The sequence below is a fragment of the Thunnus thynnus genome, chromosome 8 (assembly GCF_963924715.1).
Source record: "Thunnus thynnus chromosome 8, fThuThy2.1, whole genome shotgun sequence".
NCBI lineage: Eukaryota > Metazoa > Chordata > Actinopteri > Scombriformes > Scombridae > Thunnus > Thunnus thynnus.
The window spans coordinates 2,003,625-2,030,593 of NC_089524.1; the positions used below are offsets into that span (position 1 = coordinate 2,003,625).

At 39.1% G+C, this 26,969-nt stretch overlaps 3 protein-coding genes across 8 annotated transcripts; all 3 read right to left on the reverse strand.

Moving 5' to 3' along the window:
- LOC137187276 (apical junction molecule-like) lies at positions 1-6,652 on the reverse strand. Of its 3 annotated transcripts, none has more exons than XM_067596064.1 (3): positions 6,474-6,652; positions 5,296-5,382; positions 1-3,634 (listed from the first exon to the last, which is right to left on the reverse strand). In XM_067596064.1, the coding sequence occupies exons 2-3, from the start codon at positions 5,315-5,317 to the stop codon at positions 1,971-1,973; spliced, it is 1,686 nt and encodes a 561-aa protein (XP_067452165.1). In that variant the 5' UTR covers positions 5,318-5,382; positions 6,474-6,652; the 3' UTR covers positions 1-1,970. The 3 variants fall into 3 exon arrangements, 2 of the variants coding, with proteins under 2 accessions (XP_067452165.1, XP_067452164.1); XM_067596063.1 differs by having other exon boundaries at positions 5,296-5,397; positions 6,474-6,649; XR_010929178.1 differs by lacking the exon at positions 1-3,634 and adding an exon at positions 3,728-3,883 and having other exon boundaries at positions 5,296-5,397; positions 6,474-6,651.
- A 1,711-nt stretch (positions 6,653-8,363) lies between these two features.
- LOC137187277 (trichohyalin-like) lies at positions 8,364-16,311 on the reverse strand. 2 transcript variants are annotated; one of them, XM_067596066.1, is made up of 3 exons: positions 16,140-16,311; positions 14,959-15,045; positions 8,364-13,862 (listed from the first exon to the last, which is right to left on the reverse strand). In XM_067596066.1, exons 2-3 carry the CDS (start codon positions 14,978-14,980, stop codon positions 11,680-11,682), a joined length of 2,205 nt encoding a protein of 734 aa, XP_067452167.1. In that variant the 5' UTR covers positions 14,981-15,045; positions 16,140-16,311; the 3' UTR covers positions 8,364-11,679. The 2 variants fall into 2 exon arrangements, with proteins under 2 accessions (XP_067452167.1, XP_067452166.1); XM_067596065.1 differs by having other exon boundaries at positions 8,365-13,862; positions 14,959-15,060.
- A 2,302-nt stretch (positions 16,312-18,613) lies between these two features.
- On the reverse strand, positions 18,614-26,194 carry LOC137187278 (trichohyalin-like). Of its 3 annotated transcripts, none has more exons than XM_067596068.1 (3): positions 26,025-26,194; positions 24,849-24,950; positions 18,614-23,643 (listed from the first exon to the last, which is right to left on the reverse strand). In XM_067596068.1, exons 2-3 carry the CDS (start codon positions 24,868-24,870, stop codon positions 21,383-21,385), a joined length of 2,283 nt encoding a protein of 760 aa, XP_067452169.1. In that variant the 5' UTR covers positions 24,871-24,950; positions 26,025-26,194; the 3' UTR covers positions 18,614-21,382. The 3 variants fall into 3 exon arrangements, with proteins under 3 accessions (XP_067452169.1, XP_067452170.1, XP_067452168.1); XM_067596069.1 differs by having other exon boundaries at positions 24,849-24,935; positions 26,021-26,194; XM_067596067.1 differs by having other exon boundaries at positions 26,021-26,194.
- Between the last annotated feature and the right edge of the window lie 775 nt (positions 26,195-26,969).

Sequence of the window (26,969 nt, forward strand, 5' to 3'; positions counted from 1 at the left end):
AATGTTGAGATATTTCTTTAATAGGAGCACTCAGGTCATCACTGTACAGGCTTGTAAAGAGAATGACAAAGGAAGAAGCGGCATGAGTCCACTTTATATATGCTTCAAGTGAACATCTGGATTTCCACTCAAATTCTTGCTCCATATGTTAATTTGGCACATAGTCAAAACACATATAGTTCCTACATACATTATTAACACAATTCCAGACATCTTTGCACTGAATCCATCAGAAAATGACAGTTTCTAAGAAGTGTTGTTCTCCATTATCAGGAACTCAGAAATCTTGTGACTCTGGGTTTCTTTCTTAACAGTCAATGTCTGTAGCTGAGATATCTGATAGTTAAGAGTACACTGAATATACACTGAAGCTGACCACTGACCAATCAGATCAGGATCCCAACATGGACAAAAGTCTAGAGTTTACAATAAAGTGACAAGAAAAAAAAGAGTGATAAAGCGTACTGCAGGCTATATTCTAGTAGAATCATTTTATTGTTCCAGGCTTGAATTTCCACTCTGTTTAAAACAGCTTTTAACAAACAGACGTATAGTTCACGACTCTAAACACATAATAATGGTTTTAGCTGATGATCAGTGTCGATGAGTTTACACTCTGATTCCAACACTGCAGCTCAGAATAACATGAGACGACTGTCTGATGATAATTGGAAATAAAAATGAAACCCTCTGTTGTTTGTTATTAGAGAAATGATCCACACACTGTTAATCAGCTCCTGTGATTGTAAATGCAACATTTCAGTCAGATTAACCTCATCAGTCAGTCAACTACTTTTCCTCTCTTTGCTTTGGCAGCAGAAACAGTCTTTTTTCAGTTTTTTATGTGCATGACATATTCAGAATAGTTTCTTCATAATCCAACTAAAAAGCAAAACTCATATATAAATAGTTCCCACATGCATTTCAAGCCTACTTTTAATATTTGGAAATCATTTCTAGTGTTTCTACATCTTCTAATTCTGTTGTATGATTATATTGTTAACATTTCACTTTTTTAAATATCACTTTTTGCTGTCGCTAAAACAGAGCTTTCCCCCAGATAAATGATGTTACATATCACATGATATCACATGAACCTGAAAGAGGCGTAGCTTGAAACCCAGAGCTGACTGAGCTTATTGATAACCAGCTTCATGATACCAGTTATCCAGACAGCTAATGTTAATAACACAAAGAGAGCCAGACGAGGTTGAACTTGCTTTGTGATAAAGGCCTCCGATCTACTACATCAGCTTCACACATTCATTTTGATGATGAATTTGTTACATAGCTCTTCCTCAGCAGGTCCAACTGTACAGTGCGACGTGTTGTTATTTCCCTCCTCTTTAAAGACTTAGCAAAGCTTTCCTATCTTCCTTACAGACGGGGTCATGGCCTCAAACATCAACCACTTCTCTGAGAGGACAAACAGTAGAAAGATTAACATCCCATGGTGACAAAAAGTGGCGAAACCCGCTGATCTCCTCCAGAAGTCTTATCCAGAATCTGAGTACAGTTCCACTGGTGCCACTAATGACCTTGAGCTTGTTTATGTTTGCCTGTTGTAAATGGACTGACAATATATGACATTAAATATATGTCCATACAGTAGCTGCTATGTGCAACATTTTGAAAAATCTAAGCAGAAAATATCTTTCAATTAAATAAAATCAAACAATTACTACTGTTATTTTTTATGTATGATGGCAAAAGGTCAAAAATGTTGAACAATAACACAAATCCACCTGTCAAATGCCTGAAAGTTGTTTCCCTTTTTATAAACATGGCTTTTTACTACATTCTGGACAGTAGCTGTAATGTAAATTGCACCTAAACTGCACCTTTAAATAATGAATGTACTGGATTTTTATCTTCAGCTATCAGTCTGGTCTTTATTTCACACTCTTTCTTCACTTTTTTCACTGGTCTTTCAGTTTTCTTTCATACTGCACCTTTAATTGATCATTTAATCAATTAATTACACAATTTCCCTTTGCTCTTCTTGCTTCTTCCTCTCTTCTCTCCTTCTCTCTCCTCTCCTCCTCTCTTCTCTCCCTCTCCCTTCTCTCCTCCTCTCTTTTCTCCCTCCTCTCCTCCTCTCTTCTCTCCCTCTCCCTCCTCTCCTCCTCTCTTTTCTCCCTCCTCTCCTCCTCTCTTCTCTCCCTCTCCCTCCTCTCCTCCTCTTTTCTCTCCTTCTCCCTCCTCTCCTCCTTTTTTCTCTCCTCCTCTTTTCTCTCCTCCTCTTTTCTCTCCCTCTCCTCTTTTCTCTCCTTCTCCTCTTTTCTCTCCTTCTCCCTCCTTTCCTGCTCTTTTCTCTCCTCCTCTTTTCTCTCCTTCTCCTCTTTTCTCTCCTTCTCCCTCCTCTCTTCTTCTTTTCTCTCCTTCTCTCTTCTCTCCTCCTGTCTTCTCTCCTTCTCCCTCTTCTCCTCTATTCTCTCCCTTTCCCTCCTCTCTTCCTCCCTTCTCTCCCGCTCCTCCTCTCTTCTCCTCCTATCCTCCTCTCTTCTCTTCCTCTCCTCCTCTTTTCTCTCCTTCTCTCTCCTCTCCTCCTCTCTTCTCTCCTCCTCTCTTCTCTCCATCTCTCTCCTCTCCTTCTCCCTCCTTTCCTCCTCTTTTCTCTCCTTCTCTCTTCTCTCCTCCTCTCTTCTCTCCTCCTCTCTTCTCTCCCAGTGCTCCCTCTCCATATTAATTTGTTTTTCACTCTCCATCTTCATTTCCTCAAACTTCCTCTCCCACTTCTGCTCCATATTTTGCCTCTCCCTATTAAGCTGCATCTCCCTCTCCTTTTCCAGATCACACCTCTCCTTTTCCTTTTTCAAGTCATTCATTGCCATATTCATTTCCTGTTGTTCCTTCTTTCTCTCCTCCTCTCTCTCTCTCTTCTCCTTCTCCCTGTCAGCCTGGAGTTGTTCAGTAATATCCTTGAGATTTTGGTCATATTCTGCTTTTACTTTCTTCTCCAGTTCCTCTTCCTTTTTACGTTCTTCCTCCTCCTTTTCTTTCAGGATGCATTGTTGTTTTTCTTGAAAGGCTCTTTCTGCCTCTTGGAACATCTCATTGGTGTAGTGGCTTCCTCCGTTCTTCTCCACTATATTCCTGATCTTGTTAAACAGCTCGGTAACTTGAAGGCGATCCTTCAGTTTATTATCAAAGACATGGTACTGATCATTACATCTGGCCACAAGTTCCTGCAGGTCTGTGTTGCCCTCCATGTACTCCTCGATAGTGGTGTCATCCAGAGATTCACCATGAGTAAAGAGAACCATGCTGTATTTGTCTGCAGCCTGGCCAAACATCTCTTGAATCATCTCCACTGTCTGCTTTTCTTCTGGTGTGAATCTGCCCACCCTGATAACTATCAGGAAGATATGGGGTCCAGGAGAAGAAAAATAGATGCACTGTTTGATGTCTCTATTTGTTTTGTCCTGGTCATACCTGGTGTCAAACAGGCCTGCAGTGTCAATAACAGCAACTTTTTCTCCATCCATTTTACTTGTTCCCTTAAAGCACTCTTCAGTTATAGATGTAGCACTGCACTTTGATTCAAAGCAGAGACGCCCAAGAATGGTATTTCCTGTGGCACTCTTCCCAGTTCCGCTCTTCCCCACCATCACAATCCTCAGCTCCTCCTTTTCTGTTTGGAAGGATGAAAAATATGAAATAAGAATTTAAACTCTAATGGCCAATCTGCATAGAAAGTGCTTCTAGAGGCATTTTAGACGTCCGACAGTTGCAAACAGATACACTTCCATTTTATTAATTGTACCAATCCACACTGACCGGACTCAAACTTTGCTTTTACTCGTGTTGTTCTCTCCTGACTAGATCCCTGCTTGTGTTGTATCAGCTCTCAGATGTACGTCGCTTTGGATAAATGCATCTGCTAAATGAAATTATAGATTGTAATTAATCGACTCCCAGTCTGTCTGTCAGCTCACCTGCTTCACTACAGGTAGATTCCCGTCGCCCACTACGGTGGGTGGGGGAAAAAAATCAATGAATTAATAAACACAAACATAGTTGATTTCTCCTTGTGGAGCCGACATGAAAACTATTAACTATTAAAGGTTCTATATATAGAATTGTGAAGCAATTTACATGCATTAATGTTTTTTATTGCCAATGAGTGAAGGGGTTATAATGTAACATAAAAAATGAGACCCTCCCTGACTTTCTCGGTTGTCTGTAAAACCCTGTGGACTGATTTCTATGTGAAGGACCTAGGCTGAATTTTCTGTGAAAATGCAGTGGAAGTGACGTTTTTGTGCGAATTCCTTGGCTCTCTCCCACTAATGTCTACAAATGACAGCATAACAACACAACAACTGACTCGGAGTGAGAGATACAGTACAAAACACAATGTTAGAGATCTTTTATGTGATAAAATGTAATGTAAGTGTAAGCGAGGAAAAAGACATCACCTGCAGTAGTCTCACACCGTGAGCACCAGAATGTTGACTGCACCTCATTTAACGGCCACAGATGTCACTAATGAGAATCTTTAATAACTACCTGGATGTGCGCCGCCACTGAGCATTTCTGCAAATTTTCCCCAGTGGCCACTTGCGGTATTGCAGTGAGACGTCTATAAAGCTGTTGACAGGACACTTTAAACTGCAAACAAGGTCAATTATTACTCTTTGTGAGTTTGTGGTGTCATCCCAATGTAAAGTCTAAGGACCAAGCAGGAGAAACATTAACGCACATATTCAGCAAACCCGGAAGCTTTTTTTTTTTGACTTATGTGCCAGGTGAGCAATTTTAATTGGACTGAATAGTTTGAGTCCGGTATCTAGTTTTTATAATACATCTATGATGCTAATGTGTGTGTAAATAGTCAGAGTTCACAGGTACACAAGATGTTTCTCAGTAGTGATTTAATAAATGCAGAGGCTTCATGTAACATGTTGCTATATGTTATCAATCCATCTATAAGTTTGTTGTCCTGTTCCATGCTGTATTTCTGTAATTTTGCTTTCTTGTTCTGTTCTGTACACACAACATCTATTGCAAGTCTGTCTGTCCTGGGAGAGGGATCCTCCTCTGCTGCTCTTCCTGAGGTTTCTAACATTTTTTCTACTTTAAATGTTTTTGAGGAGTTTTTCTTTATTCTAAGGACAGATGGTGTTGTATTGCTGTACAGACCTCTGAGGCAAATGTGTGATTTGTGATATCAGGCTGTATAAATAAATACTGACTTGACTTCACAAATACAAAGAAAAAACATACTGAATACAATTTAAGTCAAAGGACCATATGAACATGAATATAGTAGTATCATGAGTCATGACTTACCACATTTTAATTTGCTGGCCATGTTTGGGTTTAAGAGTGTAGAGTTGATGCTGCAGCTGAAGTGAAAGTCTTTCTGGTGCTAAACCTCTTTATATGGAGGCTCTGTGGATCAAAAACAGGAATTTATGACTGTAGGCCGACTAGAGAGAAGCAGAAACCTTGATGGGTGTGTAGTTAGTTTGGTTACTGTACAGTGCAGTTAAATAATAGTCACCCATTCAAACATGAGCCAAATGTATTTTCATGCACAGTGACAATGATTCAAAAAGTCTGTCTATTTAAGTTTCTTTATGGCATTTTACATATTTTCAAAATCCATGTGTATGTGATTGGTGCAGAGTGGGAGTGGAGCTGTTGGTAATGCTGCTGATTACAGACTGCAATTTATAGTGTAATCATTTGGTGAATATATACATACATACATATATATAAATATGTGTCTTTGTGTTTGCAAAGTCAGAAGCTGAAGTGCTTTGCTTGAAGAAGCTAACAGCTGAAATACTAAAGCTGAGAGTTGAACTGTAGTACTGTAAAAGGGGCTGAAATGAATTGCCTCAAATTGCTTCAAAAAGTTTCACATGAAAAGCCGGCTGGTGAAGCGCTTTGCTGAACACCTTGCAACCTAAAATGCATTGCACACAGCTGAAATGTTTTGCATTGCAGAAAAAAGTAGAAAGGTTAAATGTGTAGTTGAAGTGAAAGCACTGACTGGGCGTTACAGTTGTAGTTGTCTTAAAAGTACAGATATGACCTGGAGTTAACTGAAGGCTGTTCTACTTTCCATTTACGTGTCAAATAATATTTGTATTTAATTTTGCCAAAAAAATCACTGAATGCAGCTTTGAAAACTTGGATGTATGTTCATGTGTAATTACAACACTTTCAGAGAGGAGGGTGTCAGCAGACATTAGACAGTTAAGATCATGACTCAGTATTTATGAATCCTTTTAGGATTTAAAGTTTCAGTCAACTTTAAAGCTTCATTTAACAGCAGGAATAAGCAGCTTTCCGGTTAAAAGAAGGATCAGAGAAGTTGGACCTACAGGACAGAAAGTGGAGGACTTGGCGGAGCGCAAAACGCGCAGAATGCAGATCAAATAGTCAGCAGAGCGCACTCATACCACTGTATCTGAGTCATGTTAACATGGTATAGTGCGGGTTTGCTTCAGAGCACTCACCTACTGAGCTCATTAGACGCGTCTTCGGGCTGGATTTCTGCTGCTGACCACCTCTCCTGGAACAAAGTGTGATGTTATTCTGATTTTATTTCTGTTGAGATTAATTCCGCATTACAGTCTCCACCCGCATGTTCACTGACTATCAGAGAAAGTTTGGACCGTCCCAACCGCATCACATCCCGTCCAGTCAAACCCGCCCACAGACCTACTTTCGTTTAGACCTTCTTTTGTGTGTTTGGCTGCATTTACCTCAGTAATAATGTCCACATCAACACCACCTCCACCTGCTGCCTTCTCTCTCTCCACCTTGTGTTTATGTCTTTGATTTGTCTTATTTTATCACTTCATCTCCTTTTAGTTTTCCATGAACGTGTTGGATCCTTATTAATACTTATAGGCTATGATAAAGATTATAATATCACAGTTGTATGACTATAATAGTCTTTCTCAGGTGGAGTTAAAGTTTGTGTTTTTTAATGAAGATATTAACATTGATTTTACTGTACTTAAGTACACATTTGAAGAACTTGTACTTCACTTGAATATTTCCATGTGATGCTACTTTATACTTCCACTCCACTACATTTCAGAGGGAAATATTGTACTTTCTACTCCACTACATTTATTTGACAGCTTTAGTTATTTTTCAGATGAAGATTTGACATAAAATAACATATATTTCTATATTTTAATTGTTGTATAAATTTTTTGCTTTTTTATTTTCTTTGAAAAAAATGAGGAACTTTGTGTGAAAGGTGCTATATAAGAAAAGTGTATTAGTGTAATTATTATTATTATTACATGATGCAGTACTATTACTAGTAATCTACTCAAAGTATCTAAAATTGACTCCACATTCATGAACTACAACATTGAACTTATGTGTTAGAGATAAACACAAACAATATAATATACTGTAATAGTATATGTTAAGTCCCCAAAAAGGTGTAGGGGATGAGGGAAGTAACATTGAAGGATTACCCAGATAAGGAGGAGGGGGAAACTGAGATGTATAAAAAACAAGAGAATTTATTACACAATATATTTGAATGTGTGGGGGCTGAACCTAGAGAGAGATAGAAGGAAAGAAAAAGGCAAAGAGGCACACACAGCACCAGGGCTGTAACAGTATAACACTCGAAAAGAAGCCAGTCTGCATAAAGAGTACTTTTACTGTGGATAGTTTAGGCACATTTTGCTGTTAATAGTATTTTTACTTAAGTCACATTTTGAATTCAGGATTCAGTTTCTTTAGATCACAGTATTTCTATGTTTGCCAGTGGTGGAAGAAGTATTCAGACCCTTTACTTAAGTAAAAGTACCAATACAGCAATATAGAAATACTCCTCTACAAGTAAAAGTCCTGCATAAAAAATCCAACTACATTAAAAGTACGTAACTATTATAAGCTTGATGTAGTTAAAGTATCGCAGTAAAAGTACATAAGTATTATGAGCTTGATGTAGTTAAAGTATTGCAGTAAAAGTACATAAGTATTATGAGCTTGATGTAGTTAAAGTATTGCAGTAAAAGTAGTGGTTTGGTCCCTCTGACTGATATATTATTATATATGACATCATTAGATTATTAATAGTGAAGCATCAGTGTTAGAGCAGCATGTTACTGTTGTAGCTGCTGGAGGTGGAGCTAGTTTACACTACTTTATATACAGTTAGCTAGTTTAGTCCAGTGGTTCCCAACCTAGGGGTCGGGCCCCTCCAAAGGGTCAGCAGATAAATGTGAGGGGTGGTGAGATGATTAATGGGAGAGGAAAGAAGAAAAAACAAAGTTCTGATACACAAATCTGTTTTCAGTTTTCCAACTTTTTCTCTAATCTTTGAGTTTTGCTGAAATATTGGATCATTTGAACATTTCTTGAAATGAAAGCATGTGAGAAGTTTAGAGGGAAAAATCACTATTTGGTGGAGCTGTTAACAACTCATAGACATGTGAAATGTGACCCCGACTACACACTGCTTTTTGTAAGACGTCAAAAGCCAAAAAGGTTGGAAACCACTGGTTTCATCTTTAACAATGTGTTGTATTTTAAAAGCTTGTTATATTATCCATTGTGTCAAATCTTCATCTGAAAAGTAACTAAAGCTGTCAAATAAATGTAGTGGAGTAGAAAGTACAATATTTCCCTCTGAAATGTAGAAAGTAGCATCACATGGAAATACTCAAGTAAAGTACAAGTACCTGAAAACTGTACTTAAGTACAGTACTTAGTTGCTTTCCACTACTGACTTTTACTTATGTAAAGGATCTGAATACTTCTTCCACCACTGCTTTGAGGTCAGTACCATGACTGTGTGATGAGCTGCTGTTTTAGGAAACCAGGTGCTGAATACACGCAGGTTGTGGCCGCAATCGACATGAAAACTGCAGCAACATTTTCTTAGTTTTCACCCAAACAAGCAGAAAACTGTAGAAATCCCAGAAAACTTGGAAGTTTTATTATTACAGTATTCATTTTAAAATCCAAATCTTAAAGACAACAAACATGTTCCCCATCTTTTATATTCCACCATACTTCCTCTTTACAGAACAGCAAGGCAAGTTTATTCAGCACATTTACAAAATACACCACAAGACATTTAAAACACATAAAAGAAGATGAAAATTGTAGAAGAAAGTGAACAGATGAAAACAGAGAAGCAGAGGAGAATGCAGGATGTGAGCACAGTGTGGATGATGGTAAAAGTGTCAAAGATTTAATTCAAAGCATTGAAGAAAAAAATGTTTTTAACCTGGTTTTAAAGTTGGTGAGAGATCAAGTTTAAACAGTTTGTTTCAGCAGTGTGTGACATAGTAACCATCTGGCTTCATGTTCTGTTTGGACTCTTGGAACAATTAACAGGATGTTACCAGACAGGATGTTTGATATTTCCACAGTGCACACCCAGAACAGAACAGCCCTTTTTACATCAGCTCATGTCACTGGGTTCAAAGTTTTAGTTATCAGATCACTCTGGCCTGAATGGGAAGAAGCCAGAAAATGGCCGCAGAACTCCAAGATCCTCTTGACAATGGTCCAATATACAGTCAGTACAGTCAATACAATCAGACCAAGTGACTGTGTACCCCTACAGTTCCCCATAAGTAGCTCAGAGTTAAAGAAAAAAATCTAATCTGTATCGGCTTGTTCAAGCTCTAAATTGAAGACCCATGTTTTAAGAGAGTAAAATATTTAAAACAAACACATTTCTTTCGGTCTGAACCATTCCATCAATGGAAATATATTCAAGATTTCTTTTGCAATATTTCATACACATTTCTCCAAAATTCAGCCTGAAACATTTGATATATAGAGAAATTCTGAGATCACTGAGACTTTTTCACCCTGAAAACTTGGACACTGGTAATTTCATTTAATTGTAACAGTCAATTTAAAAAAATCAATTTAAACCTTAGAAAAATGTCATGACTACAAATATGTGCATTTCTCAATACTTCCTTTATGCAAAACAATAAGGCACATTTATCAAGCACATTTAGAGAAGGCAAAACAAACTTACAAAATATTTTTCAAATTTAAAACACTAAAAACATACTAAAATTTTTAAAAGAAACTCAACAGCTGAAACAAAAACAGAAATAGAGGAGAGTGAAGGATGAATAATGGTTCCAAAAAATAAGTTCCAAAGACTCAATTAAAAGCAACGGAGAACAAACATGTTTTTAACCTGATTTTAAGACTTTTATCTTAAAGCAACCCAGTCTCACATCAAATAATACCAGTCGTATTTTTTTAAAAGTCATTGTCCATTACAATGGTAATCAGGCCTGAAGACATTTAACCTGTTGATCATTACAGTGGACACCAAGTCTAAAGAGATGTAATCTGAGCAAGTTTATTTATATTATGAAAATTAAGTTTTGACATAAAAAACAATGTATTGGACCATATGCCCAACTATGAATACAAATGGGAAGGCACCAGATGTAAGCAGCCATTCTGCTCATGGAAAACACAGGTGTATTACCACAAATACAAGATGCACCTGTGTTTTGTGCCTCACAGGAACTGTTTCAAGGCTGCTCACCAAAAGTAGAATGAGAAAATAAGCATATAACAGTTCTGTTACTGTGGTCAATGGTTCATTAGTTAAAGTGTTGCATCTCTTCAGTGTTTTCCTTTTTCTTTTAAGAGAAAAATACAAATATCAATAAAAATCTAGTTGTGAGATTTCACAACTGTTCGGACCTGATTAAATCTGGATTAAATCTGCTGTGCTGTCTCTACCTGTGTTAGAGGGGGTTAGGGTTAGGGTTAGGGTTAGGGACTGATAGATCTCAGGAGTCGCATTACAACATTTCATACGTCTATGCCGTATCTGTGAAGGTTCTGAATAGAGCATCATTAGCCGCTGTCCGGGAGTCGAGGTGGTCTGGTGTGTTGGTGCCAGGATCATCTCCCAGAGGCAGCTGGAGGTCCCTGTACAAACCTCCCATAGAGAAACACAGTGCAGACCTCCAGTGGAGGGTGGTGCATGGGGCCGTGGCTCCGAACAGACAAGTGACCCACATAGATCATAGAACAGGAAGTCATTGTGTTTTTTGCCAGGCTGAGGAAACTTTAAAACATCTCTGGCTCAGCTGTCCCAGACTAGCTCCGGTTTTCTCTCTGTTACAGCAGTGGCTCGCTGGTTTAGGATTGGTTTTTGATGACAAATTGTTCATTTTTGGTCCCAGATACTCTGCAGTTCAGCGGAGGTCTGTCTGTCTGGTTCATTTTTTACTGGGTCAAGCCAAGATGAGCATTTGGCTCACTAGAAGGAATAAAACAAAGGGAACAGGATCTGTAGATGTTGAACTTATGTTCAGAGGCCTGGTGGCCACACGTCTTAGAATAGAGTTGTATATTATAAAAAGGTGTCAGACTTGGAGGAGTTTATCTCCATTTGGGGAGTTGAAGATGATTTGTGTAGAATAGCTGGTGAATCACTTATTCTCAGCTTCTGAAAACAATGAGGAAATCTGTTTGTTTGTTTATTTATTATTGTGTTGGTTATTTTGAGGAGGAGGGTGTAAATACGTGATCAGGTGATATATATATGGTTAATTTCTTTATGTTTGTTTATTGTAAATGAAGAATTGGACCAATAAAGGGTTGGTTAAAGGTCAAAAAAGGTCTCTCCTCTCCTCCTCTCTTCTCTCCTTCTCCCTCTTCTTCTCTATTCTCTCCCTCTTCTCCTCCTCTCTTTTATCCAAACAAGCCTCTAAAAGCCTTTTTAACAAGTCCAGCATTATCTCGCTTTATTTGCTCTTGTCTCTCCCTTTCCCTCCTCTCCTGCTCTCTGCTTTCCCTCTCATGTTTCATCCTTTGCTCCTCTCTTCTAATCTCCATCTCCATTCTCATCCTCTCCTTATTCTCCTCCTCTTTTCTCTCCATCTCCTCCTCTCTTGTCTTCCTCTCCTCCTCTTGTCTCTCCCTCTCCCTCTTCGCATTCTCTTGTCTCTCCCTCTCCGCCTTCTCCTCTCTTCTCTCCATCTTCTCTCTTCTCTCCTTCTCCTCTTTTCTCTCCCTCTCCCTCCACTCCTCTTCTCTTCTCTCCTTCTCCTCTTTTCTCTCTCTATCCTCTTTTCTCTCCTTCTCCCTCCTCTCCTCCCTGATTCTCTCCCTCTCCCACCTCTCCTCCTCTTTTCTCTCATTCTCCTCTTTTCTCTGTTTCTCCTCTTTTCTCTCCTTTTCTTTCCTCTCCTCCTCTCTCCTCTCAATCTCCTCCTCTCTTCTCTCCCTCTCCTCCTCTCTTCTCTCCCTCTCCTCCTCTCTTCTCTCATTCTCCCTCCTCTCCTCCTCTCTTCTCTCCTTCTCCCTCATCTCCCTCTCTTTTGTCTCCCTCTCCTTCCTCTCCTCTTCTTTTCTCTCCTTCTCCTCTTTTCTCTCCTTCTCCTCTTTTCTCTCCTTCTCCCTCCTCTCCTCCTCTCTTCTCTCCTTCTCCTCTTTTCTCTCCTTCTCCCTCCTCTCCTCTTCTTTTCTCTCCTCCTCTTTTCTCTCCTTCAGCTCTTTTCTCGCTTTCTCCTCTTTTCTCTCCTTTTCCATCCTCTCCTCCTCTTTTCTCTCCTTCTCCTCTTTTCTTGCTTTCTCCTCTTTTCTCTCCTTCTCCCTCCTCTCCTCCTCTTTTCTCTCCTTCTCCCTCCTCTCCTCCTCTTTTCTCTCTCTCTCCTCTTTTCTCTCCTTCTCCCTCCTCTCCTCCTCTTTTCTCTCCTTCTCCCTCCTCTCCTCTTCTTTTCTCTCCTTCTCCTCTCTTCTCTCCTTCTCCTCTTTTCTCTCCTTCTCTCTCCTCTCCTCCTCTTTTCTCTCCTTCTCCCTCCTCTCCTCCTCTTTTCTCTCTCTCTCCTCTTTTCTCTCCTTCTCTCTCCTCTCCTCCTCTCTTCTCTCCTCCTCTTTTCTCTCCCTCTCCCTCCTCTCCTCCTCTCTTCTCTCCCTCTCCATGTTCATCCGTTTTTCATTCTCCATCTTCATCTCCTCGTACTTCCTCTCCCACTTCTGCTCCATATTTTGCATTTCCCTACTACTCCCCATCTCCCTCTCCTTTTCCAGATCACACCTCTCCTTTTCCTTTTTCAAGTCATTCATTGCCATATTCATTTCCTGTTGTTCCTTCTTTCTTTCCTCCTCTCTCTCTCTCTTCTCCTTCTCCCTGTCAGCCTGGAGTTGTTCAGTAATATCTTTGAGATTTTGGTCATATGTTTCTTTTACTTTCTTCTCCAGTTCCTCTTCCTTTTTACGTTCTTCCTCCTCCTTTTCTTTCAGGATGCGTTGTTGTTTTTCTTGAAAGGCTCTTTCTGCCTCTTGGAACATCTCATTGGTGTAGTGGCTTCCTCCGTTCTTCTCCACTATATTTCTGATCTTGTTAAACAGCTCAGTGACTTGAAGGCGATCCTTCAGCTTATTATTGAAGACAAGGTACTGATCATTACATCTGGCCACAAGTTCCTGCAGGTCTTCGCTGTCCTCCATGTACTCCTCGATAGTGGTGTCATCCAGATTGTCTCCATGAGTAAAGAGAACCATGCTGTATTTGTCTGCAGCCTGGCCAAACATCTCTTGAATCACCTCCACTGTCTGCTTTTCTTCTGGTGTGAATCTGCCCACCCTGATAACTATCAGGAAGATATGGGGTCCAGGAGAGGAAAAAGAGATGCACTGACTGAGGTCTCTATTTGTTTTATCCTGGGCCGACCTGGTGTCAAACAGGCCTGGAGTGTCAATAACAGCAACCTCTTGTCCATCCATTTTACCTGTGCACTTAGAACACTGTTCAGTTATAGATGTAGCACTGCACTTTGAGTCAAAGCAGTGACGCCCAAGAATGGTATTTCCTGTGGCACTCTTCCCAGTTCCACTCTTCCCCACCATCACAATCCTCAGCTCCTCCTTTGCTGTTTAGAAGGATGAAAAATATGAAATAAGAATTTAAACTCTAATGGCCAATCAACACTGGCTCCAAGAGACGTGCTTCACCCCAGGACTCCCCATGTTTTTATGTTCTGAGTCTATTTTCCTCTCCTCTGTCATGATTAGTACAGCCTAATCTGCACAGACAGCTGTTTAAATTACACAAAAATCCTGCTGTATGTTTGTTTTGAATTTATTAACAGTATCTATATTGATTAATCGGCTCCCAGTCTGTCTGTCAGCTCACCTGCTTCACTACAGGTAGATTCCCCTCAGCTGCTACGGTGGGTGGGGGAAAACATCAATGAATTAATAAACACAAACACTGTCAATTTCTCCCCTTAGAGCTGACATGAAAACTATTAACTATTAATAACTACCTGGATGTGCGCCACCACTCAGCCTTACTGCCGGTTTTTCCCAGTGGCCACTTGCGGTATTGCAGTGAGACCACCATTATAAAAAAACACATAAAGCTGTTGACAGGACACCTTGAACTGCAAACAAGGTCAAACAAGGTACTTTTTGTGGGTTTGTGGCGTCATCCCGATGTAAGGTCTAAGGACCGAGCAGCAGAAACACTACTGTGTATATTTAGGCGGCTGCACAGATTCTTTTTTTTTTTTTTTTTTGACTTATGTGCCAGATGAGCAATTTTAATTGCTGAATAGTTTGAGTCCGGTATCTAGTTCTTATAATACATCCATGATGCTAATGTGTGTGTAAATAGTCAGAGTTCACAGTTACACAAGATGTTTCTCAGTAGTGATTTAATAAATGCAGAGGCTTCATGTAACATGTTGCTATATGTTATCAATCCATCTATAAGTTTGTTGTCCTGTTCCATGCTCTATTTCTGTAATAAAGTTGTTGTTTTTGAGGAGTTTTTCTTTAGTCTAAGGACAGATGATGTTGTATTGCTGTACAGACCTCTGAGGCAAATGTGTGATAAGTGATATCAGGCTGTATAAATAAATACTGACTTGACTTCACAAATACAAAGAAAAAACATACTGAATACAATTTAAGTCAAAGGACCATATGAACATGAATATAGTAGTATCATGAGTCATGACTTACCACATTTTAATTTGCTGGCCATGTTTGGGTTTAAGAGTGTAGAGTTGATGCTGCAGCTGAAGTGAAAGTCTTTCTGGTGCTAAACCTCTTTATATGGAGGCTCTGTGGATCAAAAACAGGAATTTATGACTGTAGGCCGACTAGAGAGAAGCAGAAACCTTGTTGGGTGTGTAGTTAGTTTGGTTACTGTACAGTGTAGTTAAATAATAGTCACCCATTCAAACATGAGCCAAATGTATTTTCATGCACAGTGATAATAATTCAAAAAGTCTGTCTATTTAAGTTTCTTCATGGCATTTTACATATTTTCAAAATCCATGTGTATGTGATTGGTGCAGAGTGGGAGTGGAACTGTTGGTAATGCTGCTGATTACAGACTGCAATTTATAGTGTAATCATTTGGTGAATATATACATACATACATATATATAAATATGTGTCTTTGTGTTTGCAAAGTCAGAAGCTGAAGTGCTTTGCTTGAAGAAGCTAACAGCTGAAATACTAAAGCTGAGAGTTGAACTGTAGTACTGTAAAAGGGGCTGAAATGAATTGCCTCAAATTGCTTCAAAAAGTTTCACATGAAAAGCCGGCTGGTGAAGCGCTTTGCTGAACACCTTGCAACCTAAAATGCATTGCACACAGCTGAAATGTTTTGCATTGCAGAAAAAAGTAGAAAGGTTAGATGCGTAGTTGAAGTGAAAGCACTGACTGGGCGTTACAGTTGTAGTTGTCTTAAAAGTACAGATATGACCTGGAGTTAACTGAAGGCTGTTCTACTTTCCATTTAAGTGTCAAATAATATTTGTATTTATTTTTGCCAAAAAAAAAATCACTGAATGCAGCTTTGAAAACTTGGATGTATGTTCATGTGTAATTACAACACTTTCAGAGAGGAGGGTGTCAGCAGACATTAGACAGTTAAGATCATGACTCAGTATTTATGAATCCTTTTAGGATTTAAAGTTTCAGTCAACTTTAAAGCTTCATTTAACAGCAGGAATAAGCAGCTTTCCGGTTAAAAGAAGGATCAGAGAAGTTGGACCTACAGGACAGAAAGTGGAGGACTTGGCGGAGCGCAAAACGCGCAGAATGCAGATCAAATAGTCAGCAGAGCGCACTCATACCACTGTATCTGAGTCATGTTAACATGGTATAGTGCGGGTTTGCTTCAGAGCACTCACCTACTGAGCTCATTAGACGCGTCTTCGGGCTGGATTTCTGCTGCTGACCACCTCTCCTGGAACAAAGTGTGATGTTATTCTGATCTTATTTCTGTTGAGATTAATTCCGCATTACAGTCTCCACCCGCATGTTCACTGACTATCAGAGAAAGTTTGGACCGTCCCAACCGCATCACATCCCGTCCAGTCAAACCCGCCCACAGACCTACTTTCGTTTAGACCTTGAAGTGTGTTTGGCTGCATTTACCTCAGTAATAATGTCCACATCAACACCACCTCCACCTGCTGCCTTCTCTCTCTCCACCTTGTGTTTATGTCTTTGATTTGTCTTATTTTATCACTTCATCTCCTTTTAGTTTTCCATGAACGTGTTGGATCCTTATTAATACTTATAGCCTATGATAAAGATTATAATATCACAGTTGTATGACTATAATAGTCTTTCTCAGGTGGAGTTAAAGTTCATGTTTTGTAATGAAGATATTAACATTGATTTTACTGTACTTAAGTACACATTTGAAGTACTTGTACTTTACTTGAATATTTCCATGTGATGCTACTTTATACTTCCACTCCATTACATTTCAGAGGGAAATATTGTACTTTCTACTCCAGTACATTTATTTGACAGCTTTAGTTATTTTTCAGATGAAGATTTGACATAAAATAACATATATTTCTATATTTTAATTGTTGTATAAATTTTTTGCTTTTTTATTTTCTTTGAAAAAAATGAGGAACTTTGTGTGAAAGGTGCTATATAAGAAAAGTGTATTAGTGTAATTATTATTATTATTACATGATGCAGTACTATTACTAGTAATCTACTCAAAGTATCTAAAATTGGCTCCACATTCATGAACTACAACATTAAACTCACATGAATGTGTTAGAGATAAACACAAACAATATAATATACTGTAATAGTATATGTTAAGTCCCCAAAAAGGTGTAGGGGATGAGGGAAGTAACATTGAAGGATTACCCAGATAAGGAGGAGGGGGAAACTGAGATGTATAAAAAACAAGAGAATTTATTATACAATATATTTGAATGTGTGGGGGCTGAACCTAGAGAGAGATAGAAGGAAAGAAAAAGGCAAAGAGGCACACACAGCACCAGGGCTGTAACAGTATAACACTCGAAAAGAAGCCAGTCTGCATAAAGAGTACTTTTACTGTGGATAGTTTAGGCACATTTTGCTGTTAATAGTATTTTTACTTAAGTCACATTTTGAATTCAGGATTCAGTTTTTTTAGATCACAGTATTTCTATGTTTGCCAGTGGTGGAAGAAGTATTCAGACCCTTTACTTAAGTAAAAGTACCAATACAGCAATATAGAAATATTCCTCTACAAGTAAAAGCCCTGCATAAAAAATCCTACTGCAGTAAGAGTACGTAACTATTATAAGCTTGATGTAGTTAAAGTATTGCAGTAAAAGTACATAAGTATTATGAGCTTGATGTAGTTAAAGTATTGCAGTAAAAGTACATAAGTATTATGAGCTTGATGTAGTTAAAGTATTGCAGTAAAAGTACATAAGTATTATGAGCTTGATGTAGTTAAAGTATTGCAGTAAAAGTAGTGGTTTGGTCCCTCTGACTGATATATTATTATATATGACATCATTAGATTATTAATAGTGAAGCATCAGTGTTAGAGCAGCATGTTACTGTTGTAGCTGCTGGAGGTGGAGCTAGTTTACACTACTTTATATACAGTTAGCTAGTTTAGTCCAGTGGTTCCCAACCTAGGGGTCGGGGCCCTCCAAAGGGTCAGCAGATAAATGTGAGGGGTGGTGAGATGATTAATGGGAGAGGAAAGAAGAAAAAACAAAGTTCTGATACACAAATCTGTTTTCAGTTTTCCGACTTTTTCTCTAATCTTTGAGTTTTGCTGAAATATTGGATCATTTGAACATTTCTTGAAATGAAAGCATGTGAGAAGTTTAGAGGGAAAAATCACTATTTGGTGGAGCTGTTAACAACTCATAGACATGTGAAATGTGACCCCGACTACACACTGCTTTTTGTAAGACGTCAAAAGCCAAAAAGGTTGGAAACCACTGGTTTCATCTTTAACAATGTGTTGTATTTTAAAAGCTTGTTATATTATCCATTGTGTCAAATCTTCATCTGAAAAGTAACTAAAGCTGTCAAATAAATGTAGTGGAGTAGAAAGTACAATATTTCCCTCTGAAATGTAGAAAGTAGCATCACATGGAAATACTCAAGTAAAGTACAAGTACCTGAAAACTGTACTTAAGTACAGTACTTAGTTGCTTTCCACTACTGACTTTTACTTATGTAAAGGATCTGAATACTTCTTCCACCACTGCTTTGAGGTCAGTACCATGACTGTGTGATGAGCTGCTGTTTTAGGAAACCAGGTGCTGAATACACGCAGGTTGTGGCCGCAATCGACATGAAAACTGCAGCAACATTTTCTTAGTGACTTTTTCACCCAAACAAGCAGAAAACTGGAAGTTTTATTATTACAGTATTCATTTTAAAATCCAAATCTTAAAGACAACAAACATGTTCCCCATCTTTTATATTCCACCATACTTCCTCTTTACAGAACAGCAAGGCAAGTTTATTCAGCACATTTACAAAATACACCACAAGACATTTAAAACACATAAAAGAAGATGAAAATTGTAGAAGAAAGTGAACAGATGAAAACAGAGAAGCAGAGGAGAATGCAGGATGTGAGCACAGTGTGGATGATGGTAAAAGTGTCAAAGATTTAATTCAAAGCATTGAAGAAAAAAATGTTTTTAACCTGGTTTTAAAGTTGGTGAGAGATCAAGTTTAAACAGTTTGTTTCAGCAGTGTGTGACATAGTAACCATCTGGCTTCATGTTCTGTTTGGACTCTTGGAACAATTAACAGGATGTTACCAGACAGGATGTTTGATATTTCCACAGTGCACACCCAGAACAGAACAGCCCTTTTTACATCAGCTCATGTCACTGGGTTCAAAGTTTTAGTTATCAGATCACTCTGGCCTGAATGGGAAGAAGCCAGAAAATGGCCGCAGAACTCCAAAGATCCTCTTGACAATGGTCCAATATACAGTCAGTACAGTCAATACAATCAGACCAAGTGACTGTGTACCCCTACAGTTCCCCATAAGTAGCTCAGAGTTAAAGAAAAAAATCTAATCTGTATCGGCTTGTTCAAGCTCTACATTGAAGATCCATGTTTTAAGAGAGTAAAATATTTAAAACAAACACATTTCTTTCGGTCTGAACCATTCCATCAATGGAAATATATTCAAGATTTCTTTTGCATTATTTCATACACATTTCTCCAAAATTCAGCCTGAAACATTTGATATATAGAGAAATTCTGAGATCTCTGAGACTTTTTCACCCTGAAAACTTGGACACTGGTAATTTCATTTAATTGTAACAGTCAATTTAAAAAAATCAATTTAAACCTTAGAAAAATGTCATGACTACAAATATGTACATTTCTCAATACTTCCTTTATGCAAAACAATAAGGCACATTTATCAAGCACATTTAGAGAAGGCAAAACAAACTTACAAAATATTTTTCAAATTTAAAACACTAAAAACATACTAAAATTTTTAAAAGAAACTCAACAGCTGAAACAAAAACAGAAATAGAGGAGAGTGAAGGATGAATAATGGTTCCAAAAAATAAGTTCCAAAGACTCAATTAAAAGCAACGGAGAACAAACATGTTTTTAACCTGATTTTAAGACTTTTATCTTAAAGCAACCCAGTCTCACATCAAATAATACCAGTCGTATTTTTTTAAAAGTCATTGTCCATTACAATGGTAATCAGGCCTGAAGACATTTAACCTGTTGATCATTACAGTGGACACCGGGTCGAAAGAGATGTAATCTGAGCAAGTTTATTTATATTATGAAAATTAAGTTTTGACATAAAAAACAATGTATTGGACCATATGCCCAACTATGAATACAAATGGGAAGGCACCAGATGTAAGCAGCCATTCTGCTCATGGAAAACACAGGTGTATTACCACAAATACAAGATGCACCTGTGTTTTGTGCCTCATAGGAACTATTTCAAGGCTGCTCACCAAAAGTAGAATGAGAAAATAAGCATATAACAGTTCTGTTACTGTGGTCAATGGTTCATTAGTTAAAGTGTTGCATCTCTTCAGTGTTTTCCTTTTTCTTTTAAGAGAAAAATACAAATATCAATAAAAATCTAGTTGTGAGATTTCACAACTGTTCGGACCTGATTAAATCTGGATTAAATCTGCTGTGCTGTCTCTACCTGTGTTAGAGGGGGTTAGGGTTAGGGTTAGGGTTAGGGACTGATAGATCTCAGGAGTCGCATTACAACATTTCATACGTCTATGCCGTATCTGTGAAGGTTCTGAATAGAGCATCATTAGCCGCTGTCCGGGAGTCGAGGTGGTCTGGTGTGTTGGTGCCAGGATCATCTCCCAGAGGCAGCTGGAGGTCCCTGTACAAACCTCCCATAGAGAAACACAGTGCAGACCTCCAGTGGAGGGTGGTGCATGGGGCCGTGGCTCCGAACAGACAAGTGACCCACATAGATCATAGAACAGGAAGTCATTGTGTTTTTTGCCAGGCTGAGGAAACTTTAAAACATCTCTGGCTCAGCTGTCCCAGACTAGCTCCGGTTTTCTCTCTGTTACAGCAGTGGCTCGCTGGTTTAGGATTGGTTTTTGATGACAAATTGTTCATTTTTGGTCCCAGATACTCTGCAGTTCAGCGGAGGTCTGTCTGTCTGGTTCATTTTTTACTGGGTCAAGCCAAGATGAGCATTTGGCTCACTAGAAGGAATAAAACAAAGGGAACAGGATCTGTAGATGTTGAACTTATGTTCAGAGGCCTGGTGGCCACACGTCTTAGAATAGAGTTGTATATTATAAAAAGGTGTCAGACTTGGAGGAGTTTATCTCCATTTGGGGAGTTGAAGATGATTTGTGTAGAATAGCTGGTGAATCACTTATTCTCAGCTTCTGAAAACAATGAGGAAATCTGTTTGTTTGTTTATTTATTATTGTGTTGGTTATTTTGAGGAGGAGGGTGTAAATACGTGATCAGGTGATATATATATGGTTAATTTCTTTATGTTTGTTTATTGTAAATGAAGAATTGGACCAATAAAGGGTTGGTTAAAGGTCAAAAAAGGTCTCTCCTCTCCTCCTCTCTTCTCTCCTTCTCCCTCTTCTTCTCTATTCTCTCCCTCTTCTCCTCCTCTCTTTTATCCAAACAAGCCTCTAAAAGCCTTTTTAACAAGTCCAGCATTATCTCGCTTTATTTGCTCTTGTCTCTCCCTTTCCCTCCTCTCCTGCTCTCTGCTTTCCCTCTCATGTTTCATCCTTTGCTCCTCTCTTCTAATCTCCATCTCCATTCTCATCCTCTCCTTATTCTCCTCCTCTTTTCTCTCCATCTCCTCCTCTCTTCTCTTCCTCTCCTCCTCTTGTCTCTCCCTCTCCCTCTTCGCATTCTCTTGTCTCTCCCTCTCCGCCTTCTCCTCTCTTCTCTCCATCTTCTCTCTTCTCTCCTTCTCCTCTTTTCTCTCCCTCTCCCTCCACTCCTCTTCTCTTCTCTCCTTCTCCTCTTTTCTCTCTCTATCCTCTTTTCTCTCCTTCTCCCTCCTCTCCTCCCTGATTCTCTCCCTCTCCCACCTCTCCTCCTCTTTTCTCTCATTCTCCTCTTTTCTCTGTTTCTCCTCTTTTCTCTCCTTTTCTTTCCTCTCCTCCTCTCTCCTCTCAATCTCCTCCTCTCTTCTCTCCCTCTCCTCCTCTCTTCTCTCCTTCTCCTCCTCTCTTCTCTCATTCTCCCTCCTCTCCTCCTCTCTTCTCTCCTTCTCCCTCATCTCCCTCTCTTTTCTCTCCCTCTCCTTCCTCTCCTCTTCTTTTCTCTCCTTCTCCTCTTTTCTCTCCTTCTCCTCTTTTCTCTCCTTCTCCATCCTCTCCTCCTCTCTTCTCTCCTTCTCCTCTTTTCTCTCCTTCTCCCTCCTCTCCTCCTCTTTTCTCTCCTCCTCTTTTCTCTCCTTCAGCTCTTTTCTCTCTTTCTCCTCTTTTCTCTCCTTTTCCATCCTCTCCTCCTCTTTTCTCTCCTTCTCCTCTTTTCTCTCTTTCTCCTCTTTTCTCTCCATATCTCTCTTCTCCTCCTCTTTTCTCTCCTTTTCCTCTTGTCTCTCTTTCTCCTCTTTTCTCTCCTTCTCCCTCCTCTCCTCCTCTTTTCTCTCCTTCTCCTCTTTTCTCTCTTTCTCCTCTTTTCTCTCCATATCTCTCTTCTCCTCCTCTTTTCTCTCCTTTTCCTCTTGTCTCTCTTTCTCCTCTTTTCTCTCCTTCTCCCTCCTCTCCTCCTCTTTTCTCTCCTTCTCCCTCCTCTCCTCCTCTCTTCTCTCCTTCTCCCTCCTCTCCTCCTCTTTTCTCTCCTTCTCCCTCCTCTCCTCTTCTTTTCTCTCCTTCTCCTCTCTTCTCTCCTTCTCCTCTTTTCTCTCCTTCTCTCTCCTCTCCTCCTCTCTTCTAGCCCTCTCCTCCTCTCTTCTCTCCCTCTCCATGTTCATCCGTTTTTCATTCTCCATCTTCATTTCCTCAAACTTCCTCTCCCACTTCTGCTCCATATTTTGCATTTCCCTACTACTCCCCATCTCCCTCTCCTTTTCCAGATCACACCTCTCCTTTTCCTTTTTCAAGTCATTGATTGCCATATTCATTTCCTGTTGTTCCTTCTTTCTCTCCTCCTCTCTCTCTCTCTTCTCCTTCTCCCTGTCAGCCTGGAGTTGTTCAGTAATATCTTTGAGATTTTGGTCATATGTTTCTTTTACTTTCTTCTCCAGTTCCTCTTCCTTTTTACGTTCTTCCTCCTCCTTTTCTTTCAGGATGCGTTGTTGTTTTTCTTGAAAGGCTCTTTCTGCCTCTTGGAACATCTCATTGGTGTAGTGGCTTCCTCCGTTCTTCTCCACTATATTTCTGATCTTGTTAAACAGCTCGGTAACTTGAAGGTTATCCTCATTATTATTATTGAAGACATGGTACTGATCATTACATCTGGCCACAAGTTCCTGCAGGTCTTCGCTGTCCTTCATGTACTCCTCGATAGTGGTGTCATCCAGATTGTCTCCATGAGTAAAGAGAACCATGCTGTATTTGTCTGCAGCCTGGCCAAACATCTCTTGAATCACCTCCACTGTCTGCTTTTCTTCTGGTGTGAATCTGCCCACCCTGATAACTATCAGGAAGATATGGGGTCCAGGAGAGGAAAAAGAGATGCACTGACTGAGGTCTCTATTTGTTTTATCCTGGTCCCACCTGGTGTCAAACAGGCCTGGAGTGTCAATAACAACAACCTCTTGTCCATCCATTTTACCTGTGCACTTAGAACACTGTTTAGTTATAGATGTAGCACTGCACTTTGAGTCAAAGCAGTGACGCCCAAGAATGGTATTTCCTGTGGCACTCTTCCCAGTTCCACTCTTCCCCACCATCACAATCCTCAGCTCCTCCTTTGCTGTTTAGAAGGATGAAAAATATGAAATAAGAATTTAAACTCTAATGGCCAATCAACACTGGCTCCAAGAGACGTGCTTCACCCCAGGACTCCCCATGTTTTTATGTTCTGAGTCTATTTTCCTCTCCTCTGTCATGATTAGTACAGCCTAATCTGCACAGACAGCTGTTTAAATTACACAAAAATCCTGCTGTATGTTTGTTTTGAATTTATTAACAGTATCTATATTGATTAATCGGCTCCCAGTCTGTCTGTCAGCTCACCTGCTTCACTACAGGTAGATTCCCCTCAGCTGCTACGGTGGGTGGGGGAAAACATCAATGAATTAATAAACACAAACACTGTCAATTTCTCCCCTTAGAGCTGACATGAAAACTATTAACTATTAATAACTACCTGGATGTGCGCCACCACTCAGCCTTACTGCCGGTTTTTCCCAGTGGCCACTTGCGGTATTGCAGTGAGACCACCATTATAAAAAAACACATAAAGCTGTTGACAGGACACCTTGAACTGCAAACAAGGTCAAACAAGGTACTTTTTGTGGGTTTGTGGCGTCATCCCGATGTAAGGTCTAAGGACCGAGCAGCAGAAACACTACTGTGTATATTTAGGCGGCTGCACAGATTCTTTTTTTTTTTTTTTTTTGACTTATGTGCCAGATGAGCAATTTTAATTGCTGAATAGTTTGAGTCCGGTATCTAGTTCTTATAATACATCCATGATGCTAATGTGTGTGTAAATAGTCAGAGTTCACAGTTACACAAGATGTTTCTCAGTAGTGATTTAATAAATGCAGAGGCTTCATGTAACATGTTGCTATATGTTATCAATCCATCTATAAGTTTGTTGTCCTGTTCCATGCTGTATTTCTGTAATTTTGCTTTCTTGTTCTGTTCTGTACACACAACATCTATTGCAAGTCTGTCTGTCCTGGGAGAGGGATCCTCCTCTGCTGCTCCTCCTGAGGTTTCTAACATTTTTTCTACTTTAAATGTTTTTTGAGGAGTTTTTCTTTATTCTAAGGACAGATGATGTTGCATTGCTGTACAGACCTCTGAGGCAAATGTGTGATTTGTGATATCAGGCTGTATAAATAAATACTGACTTGACTTCACAAATACAAAGAAAAAACATACTGAATACAATTTAAGTCAAAGGACCATATGAACATGAATATAGTAGTATCATGAGTCATGACTTACCACATTTTAATTTGCTGGCCATGTTTGGGTTTAAGAGTGTAGAGTTGATGCTGCAGCTGAAGTGAAAGTCTTTCTGGTGCTAAACCTCTTTATATGGAGGCTCTGTGGATCAAAAACAGGAATTTATGACTGTAGGCCGACTAGAGAGAAGCAGAAACCTTGTTGGGTGTGTAGTTAGTTTGGTTACTGTACAGTGTAGTTAAATAATAGTCACCCATTCAAACGTGAGCCAAATGTATTTTCATGCACAGTGATAATGATTCAAAAAGTCTGTCTATTTAAGTTTCTTCATGGCATTTTACATATTTTCAAAATCCATGTGTATGTGATTGGTGCAGAGTGGGAGTGGAGCTGTTGGTAATGCTGCTGATTACAGACTGCAATTTATAGTGTAATCATTTGGTGAATATATACATACATACATATATATAAATATGTGTCTTTGTGTTTGCAAAGTCAGAAGCTGAAGTGCTTTGCTTGAAGAAGCTAACAGCTGAAATACTAAAGCTGAGAGTTGAACTGTAGTACTGTAAAAGGGGCTGAAATGAATTGCCTCAAATTGCTTCAAAAAGTTTCACATGAAAAGCCGGCTGGTGAAGCGCTTTGCTGAACACCTTGCAACCTAAAATGCATTGCACACAGCTGAAATGTTTTGCATTGCAGAAAAAAGTGGAAAGGTTAGATGAAGTGAAAGCACTGACTGGGCGTTACAGTTGTAGTTGTCTTAAAAGTACAGATATGACCTGGAGTTAACTGAAGGCTGTTCTACTTTCCATTTAAGTGTCAAATAATATTTGTATTTATTTTTGCCAAAAAAAAATCACTGAATGCAGCTTTGAAAACTTGGATGTATGTTCATGTGTAATTACAACACTTTCAGAGAGGAGGGTGTCAGCAGACATTAGACAGTTAAGATCATGACTCAGTATTTATGAATCCTTTTAGGATTTAAAGTTTCAGTCAACTTTAAAGCTTCATTTAACAGCAGGGATAAGCAGCTTTCCGGTTAAAAGAAGGATCAGAGAAGTTGGACCTACAGGACAGAAAGTGGAGGACTTGGCGGAGCGCAAAACGCGCAGAATGCAGATCAAATAGTCAGCAGAGCGCACTCATACCACTGTATCTGAGTCATGTTAACATGGTATAGTGCGGGTTTGCTTCAGAGCACTCACCTACTGAGCTCATTAGACGCGTCTTCGGGCTGGATTTCTGCTGCTGACCACCTCTCCTGGAACAAAGTGTGATGTTATTCTGATCTTATTTCTGTTGAGATTAATTCCGCATTACAGTCTCCACCCGCATGTTCACTGACTATCAGAGAAAGTTTGGACCGTCCCAACCGCATCACACCCCGTCCAGTCAAACCCGCCCACAGACCTACTTTCGTTTAAACTTTCTTTTGTGTGTTTGGCTGCATTTACCTCAGTAATAATGTCCACATCAACACCACCTCCACCTGCTGCCTTCTCTCTCTCCACCTTGTGTTTATGTCTTTGATTTGTCTTATTTTATCACTTCATCTCCTTTTAGTTTTCCATGAACGTGTTGGATCCTTATTAATACTTATAGGCTATGATAAAGATTATAATATCACAGTTGTATGACTATAATAGTCTTTCTCAGGTGGAGTTAAAGTTTGTGTTTTTTAATGAAGATATTAACATTGATTTTACTGTACTTAAGTACACATTTGAAGTACTTGTACTTTGCCTGAGTATTTCCATGTGATGCTACTTTATACTTCCACTCCATTACATTTCAGAGGGAAATATTGTACTTTCTACTCCACTACATTTATTGACAGCTTTAGTTACTTTTCAGATGAAGATTTGACATAAAATAACATATTTTTATATATTTTAATTGTTGTATAAATTTTTTGCTTTTTTATTTTCTTTGAAAAAAATGAGGAACTTTGTGTGAAAGGTGCTATATAAAAAAAGCGTATTAGTGTAATTATTATTATTATTACATGATGCAGTACTATTATTAGTAATCTACTCAAAGTATCTAAAATTGGCTCCACATTCATGAACTACAACATTAAACTTACATGAATGTGTTAGAGATAAACACAAACAATATAATATACTGTAATAGTATATGTTAAGTCCCCAAAAA

Bases quoted from the DNA above. Each gene is read 5' to 3' on its own strand.
- LOC137187276 (XM_067596064.1), bottom strand. From the start codon at position 5,317: ATGGCCAGCAAATTAAAATGTG. The intron at 3,635-5,295 runs GTAAGTCATGAC...CCTTCCAAACAG, and splicing joins GGCCAGCAAATTAAAATGTG to AAAAGGAGGAGCTGAGGATT.
- LOC137187278 (XM_067596068.1), bottom strand. From the start codon at position 24,870: ATGGCCAGCAAATTAAAATGTG. The intron at 23,644-24,848 runs GTAAGTCATGAC...CCTTCTAAACAG, and splicing joins GGCCAGCAAATTAAAATGTG to CAAAGGAGGAGCTGAGGATT.
- LOC137187277 (XM_067596066.1), bottom strand. From the start codon at position 14,980: ATGGCCAGCAAATTAAAATGTG. The intron at 13,863-14,958 runs GTAAGTCATGAC...CCTTCTAAACAG, and splicing joins GGCCAGCAAATTAAAATGTG to CAAAGGAGGAGCTGAGGATT.